Source organism: Triticum aestivum, chromosome 5D (assembly GCF_018294505.1).
Source record: "Triticum aestivum cultivar Chinese Spring chromosome 5D, IWGSC CS RefSeq v2.1, whole genome shotgun sequence".
NCBI lineage: Eukaryota > Viridiplantae > Streptophyta > Magnoliopsida > Poales > Poaceae > Triticum > Triticum aestivum.
The window spans coordinates 201,957,838-201,963,327 of record NC_057808.1 but is presented as its reverse complement, the minus strand read 5'-3'; the positions used below and the strand labels follow the sequence as shown (position 1 = coordinate 201,963,327).

Genomic DNA, 5,490 nt, shown 5'->3' with positions numbered 1-5,490 from the left:
GCCCGTCAAGCAAGCCCTAATGTCAAAATCAAGGCACAAAAACTTTATGCATAGTTGAATGCTCTTTTTAAGTACAAATAAGTGGTACATATCATTTTAAAAAAAAACATACCCCAAGGAAAGAAAAAAGAACGTTAGGTCTGAACTGTAAGAACATGCTCATAAATATGAATTGTCAAGGGCAAGATGAAATGCAAGAACAAGCATTGATGAGTAATGATATATTGAAAAATTCCTTTCTTTGTTGTTGTTAGCCTTTGTCTTTCGAATATACATCGAGGCACTCAGGTTGTACTCATATCTACAACCCAATCTCGTAGCTCTTTTCTCTTTACAACCTACAGACAGATCGAACAAATGGAGATTGCTATATGGTGGACTACTACAGATTACTAACTTTACAAAATCCCTCACATCCTCTCAATTTCTGATCCTATGGAATTCATTGTCATTAGGCACCTTTTGACCATTATATCCAGAATCGAACGGTTTGAGGCATGCCAGAGGGTTTCAGAATCTCCTGAGAAGCACCAAATGCTTTATTTCACTCCAGTTTTCATCATGACCATCAAATCCTGATCATGCAGTCAATGATGTCGTGCCTTTGGTGCCTTTGTTGCACAAAGGCAGAGGATATGCATCCCTCAGTTATGTATGCTAAAGCCTAGATCATATTCCATCTTGTTGGCACATGCAATCAGGCATTGGGAAGGTGTATATGGAATCATTAGGTTTCCTGAATGCGATGCCCCTTATGTCACTATGGTGCAGTATTTCCAGCATGTGGTGCTTGAATCGACTCCATCTGCAGTTCAAAGAAACAATTTGAGTTTCATATACCACTATATCCATTTACACGTTAAGCAAAGATGGGCAAATATTCAGAGCATGTATGTGAAGGTCAACTCGGAGATGTATTTCAATTTGTTAACATGGCTAATGCGTTCTGAAAAGTAGGCAATAGCTACAGTCTTGGATGGTTAAGGAATAACAAGGGCAGCAAACTGCTTCAGCAGTTTGATTTGGTGAAAGATTCCAGCATATACTCAAAAACTGAAACTGATTCGGTGTGATTTGTAATACTTTGTTGACGATATAATGGCAGCTCAAACTGACCTGATATTTGGGTCGTCAAAAGATAAGACCAGCTTCCGTTTGTCGGGTTTTATTGTCTTTGCATTCCCTCCTAACAGGTAACGCCTGTGTCCCATCAAAAAGTGAGGGAAGTTTCCCCCTTGAGTCGTCACAAACACTTCGCTCTGAACACAGACGGTGTAATCTAATGCTGCTAACCGAGAAGAGTACCCCTACAGAGAATAGGTTGGTGAGTAACGGTATGAAGAATTCAATGTGAATTGATGAATAGTTCAATGCATGCATATTCATCTGACATTCAGAACGACATCCAGCTAGGCTGATGGGCTGGCTGGCGGAAACAATACCTCAAACTTAGCAAGCTCTTCAGACAATGCAAGAGTGTCCTTGGTCTGTAAAAGAGGGAACATCTGGCGAAGGGGAGCCATGTATTTTGCAGCATTGTATATTTTACCAGAGGCAACGTAGAGGAAGGTTGTATTGTCAAACCCCATGCCTCGCAGCATCATGCCAACCTGCTCAAATTCAGTCAGTTAACATATTAGCTCTAGTGAGTATATTTTTACATATTTGAAAGCTTCTAAATTTGTTCTGAATGTTACTAAAGAGACGCAACTGATGGCACTGAACTTAAAAGGTTATTATTATTGACCTGAAGCATCACAAACTAAGCAACAAACATCAATCCTAGTATAACAGGCCTATTGTGATGTTAATTAATGTCCTGAAATACGAATGCATCATTGGGTGTACGTACATCCACACAAGTGCTTTAACCAGTGAAAAAAATCCTAACCTCTAGAGGAGTAAGTGGGCATTTCCCATCCCTTCTGTTTGCCTCGGGATTGATAACTCGACCAGGTCGGTGAAACTTCCCTCTCCAGCTCCTTTCACGGGCATTTTCCATTTCAATTTTCTCCTTCCGGCCACCATCATATGTACAGCATGAAAAGGCTACCATATCCTAAACAGTGTGTGCAAATTTTAGTATGACAGAAGAACTATGTAATAGTTAACTCACAAGAGAGAGTATAGTGAGACCTCTTCGAAACGGAGATGCACCGAGACATATTTCCCACCAGCCAAAGAACTCTTTTTCATCATTCGAACAACCATATCGTCTGCAAGAACCCTTATTGGTTCGGCAAACCGCAGAGCCTCGTAGTTTACCAAACACCTCAAGGCCTGGATATTCGATGGAACTGACTGAGCCAATCTATTCGAGAATGGGGCGATGCGCACAACCCTGCATAGAATAGATATATAATGAAACCCATTCTCAAACAAGGCCTCTCCTATTATTTCTGAGGTGGTGAGCGTTTACCATACCCTAACTCCATTAATTTCGGAAGCACCTTCTGAACATAATGATCTGGGGATGAGTAGGCTTTAGTTCGCATATTTGGTATGCTGCTTATATTATGATTGAAACGCAGCAGAACATCTTTTGGGAGTTCCTTCACAACTCTTACATGTTGCCTGAGTGTCCCGATAAAACGATCTTCATCAAAAATATCACTAAATTTGCTGAGAAACAAAACATCAGGAAGAACCAATACATATTAGAACAAGAAGTAGAATTTCAAAAAATATTCACGGGTTTATAACTAACAGAAGTGAACTTTAGAAGTCAAACAAACTGCTCCAGACACTAAAACAATGAGCAAGAGACAACTGCTCCAGACAGGCATCCATCATATAAAAATGCAATTATCTAATGTTAAGAAACAAAGCAGTGAGCAAACAAAATAGCCTTAGTTACCTAGGATCACGCCAAACGTTATTCAAATGAAATATTGGGATCACAAGAGTTGCATTAAGCAAGCTGGCCACAGCAACTGCATCGCAGATCTGTATTGAGAAAAAAAAAATGGAACTGCACTGTCAATAATTATTACTCAGCATAGTGTGAAGGTTCTAAGGACTTTACAAAATGAGACATCCACGTCACAGCAAATGGTAGAGACCAGAGTCTAATTCTCAAGCTCTCAGGTCAGAAGAAATATATATCTCAACAGAAGATCTGATGGCATGTGACCAAAAAGATGAAAGCAAATATCGGTGATCTTTGGATGAATAATACACCTATGTATGTACAAAGATAGTACTAATGCCTTTCCAGCACAAAGTTATTGATGAAAGCCATCTCAATCAAGTGATAGTACATGACTTCAAGTTACATAGTGGTGTCAATGGATTCATACGGCACTGGACTTTTGTATAGGTACTAGCAGTGGTATTGCTTGCTTGCTGTATCTAACGTGGTCCAGGAACTTACAGAAAGACGCTGTTGATTCAGACCACCATTTGCTTCAACTATGAGATACCCATTTGAAGTCGGCAAATCTGTAGAGAGCCCAAAAACGATCCAGCCAGTCAGGTATTTAGCTTAACCTCCACTTTCAAGTGGGAACAATTAGTTTATTGAAAAATAACAAAAGGTATGAAAGCGGAACCTGATGGAATCAGCCTCCTCTTGACGCATGGCATCCATAGCTCTCCAGAATTTGGATAACGTGATGTCATTAACTGCACCATAAATATTTTTATATGATTATTGATAAGAGCAGTTAGGTTCGATGGACAAAAGTGAATGTGCTGGAAGTTCTTAGGACTGATTTAAGAAGTTGGTTCCTCCTTGCGAACATATTTGATACTCCCAACCTGAACTGAACAATACTAGACTCTGGAGTGTTTTGGAGCAATATTACTAGAGTGATTTAACTCTGAGATGTTAAGTTCAGAGTATTTTGGAGCAATACTAACTGATTTAACTCTGAACTGAACAGCTCATTTACACTGACTGCATTCACAGCCTGCCCAAAATTCTAGTTAATCTTCCATCGGAATCGTAAGGAGTTACGGATATTTACTTCTAGACATTACCTTCCTTGTTTGGCATAGCAGAGATATACTAGTAGTACACAGGAGTACATCCAAGATCACGAGTGTAGCCGTACACAACGGAAATGCAGAGGCACATGACCTCGCTCACGGGAAGGGGAAAACTAGGAATCGAGAACTAAGACTTTTTGCGCAAATCACTCACACACCAAGAATACCAGCTCACGATGCAATAATGTATTGGGCGTCGTTCCCGTGATAAATCAGAGCAAAAGCACCAAAAGGGTTCCCAAATTCTCCCCGAATATTTCGCCTAATGCGTTCACTGCATTGTGAAACCTGAAGAAGTAGAAGGATCGAACCGAAGAAGCAGGCAACAAGCACGCGAGAACCCCAAATCTCCCCAGGGAGAACGGTAACTGCAAGAACAAAGACCACCCACCATGCTGCGACGCCATGGAGAGGAGGTAGAGACGGAAGCGGAGGTGGCGGTCGAAGCGGACGCGGCGTCGTCGCGTATGTCCGGCCATAGCCGCTTAAACACGATGTGGCTGCGGTAAACCGATCCCGGCGGCGGTGGGGACGGGGCGGGCGCGCGCCGCCGCCGTAACGATGCCACCGTCACGCCCGCGTGGCCGTCGCCGTCGACAGAACCTCCGCCCCCTAAGACGAACATGAGCAGCCCCGCCGCGTATGCCAGCGCGAGGAGGAGGAGGACCACGGCGGCGCGACGCCTCCCTCCGCCAACGCGCCCCGCCTGGTGGCGCCGCGCGGCCTTGGCGGCACCGCAGCCGCCGCGTGCCGACGGGGCGACGGACATCGCTCGCTCCCTCAGTGGCGGGGCTCTCGCGGGATCATGCGAGCTCTGCTCAGCTCGGCGATGGAGCGCGTGGCCTCGTTGGGGACGCCGAGGTTTAGCGCGGAGGGCACCGGAGGAGGAGACCTGTAGTGGAATCGTGTTGGCAACCGCCGGTGCGCGAATGGTCTTCTCCTATTGGTGGAGGTGGATGCTCGCCGACTTATTGACTGTTGACGTCTATGTGTCTTGATTGTTTGTGGCATAAGCGAAATTCCGGCTATTAAACAGATCTCAATGCAAACAAATATACACCATTCTATGTCTTGTCAAGAAGCTTAAAAATTCTACTTCAGTTTCAAAAGGAAAATCTATGAGAGATAGTACGAGTAGTACTCCCTCGGTAAAGAAATATAAGAGCTTTTAGATCACGTGATCTAAATGCTTTTATATTTCCTTACCGAAGGAGAAGTTTGCAAACTACTATCTACTCACTCCGTTCCTAAATATAGGTTTTTTTAGGGATTCCAACAGATGACTACATACAAAATAAAATGAGTGAATCTACACTCTAAAATATGTCTATATACACTCGTATGTGATAGTTCATTTAAAATCTCTAAAAAGACTTATATTTTGAAACAGAGGGAGTACAATAGATCAAATTCAAGAAGCGGCAAACACTATAAAATCGGTAAGCAACGAATTAATAGATCGATAATAAAGATCAGTATTTATGCTAAAAGTACATTTCT

The 5,490-nt window shown here is 42.7% G+C and overlaps 1 protein-coding gene across 1 annotated transcript; it reads right to left on the bottom strand.

Moving 5' to 3' along the window:
- Positions 1–206: 206 nt before the first annotated feature.
- On the bottom strand, positions 207–4,929 carry LOC123120065 (O-fucosyltransferase 9). The gene is made up of 10 exons (XM_044540073.1): positions 4,382–4,929; positions 3,552–3,624; positions 3,374–3,441; positions 2,858–2,946; positions 2,425–2,622; positions 2,137–2,341; positions 1,892–2,059; positions 1,443–1,610; positions 1,117–1,307; positions 207–805 (listed from the first exon to the last, which is right to left on the bottom strand). Exons 1-10 carry the CDS (start codon positions 4,757–4,759, stop codon positions 670–672), a joined length of 1,674 nt encoding a protein of 557 aa, XP_044396008.1. The 5' UTR covers positions 4,760–4,929; the 3' UTR covers positions 207–669.
- Between the last annotated feature and the right edge of the window lie 561 nt (positions 4,930–5,490).

Bases quoted from the DNA above. Each gene is read 5' to 3' on its own strand.
- LOC123120065 (XM_044540073.1), bottom strand. From the start codon at position 4,759: ATGTCCGTCGCCCCGTCGGCACGCGGCGGCTGCGGTGCCGCCAAGGCC. The intron at 3,625-4,381 runs GTGGGTGGTCTT...TTTATGGTGCAG, and splicing joins CTCCATGGCGTCGCAGCATG to TTAATGACATCACGTTATCC. The intron at 2,342-2,424 runs GTATGGTAAACG...TATTCTATGCAG, and splicing joins CCGAAATTAATGGAGTTAGG to GGTTGTGCGCATCGCCCCAT.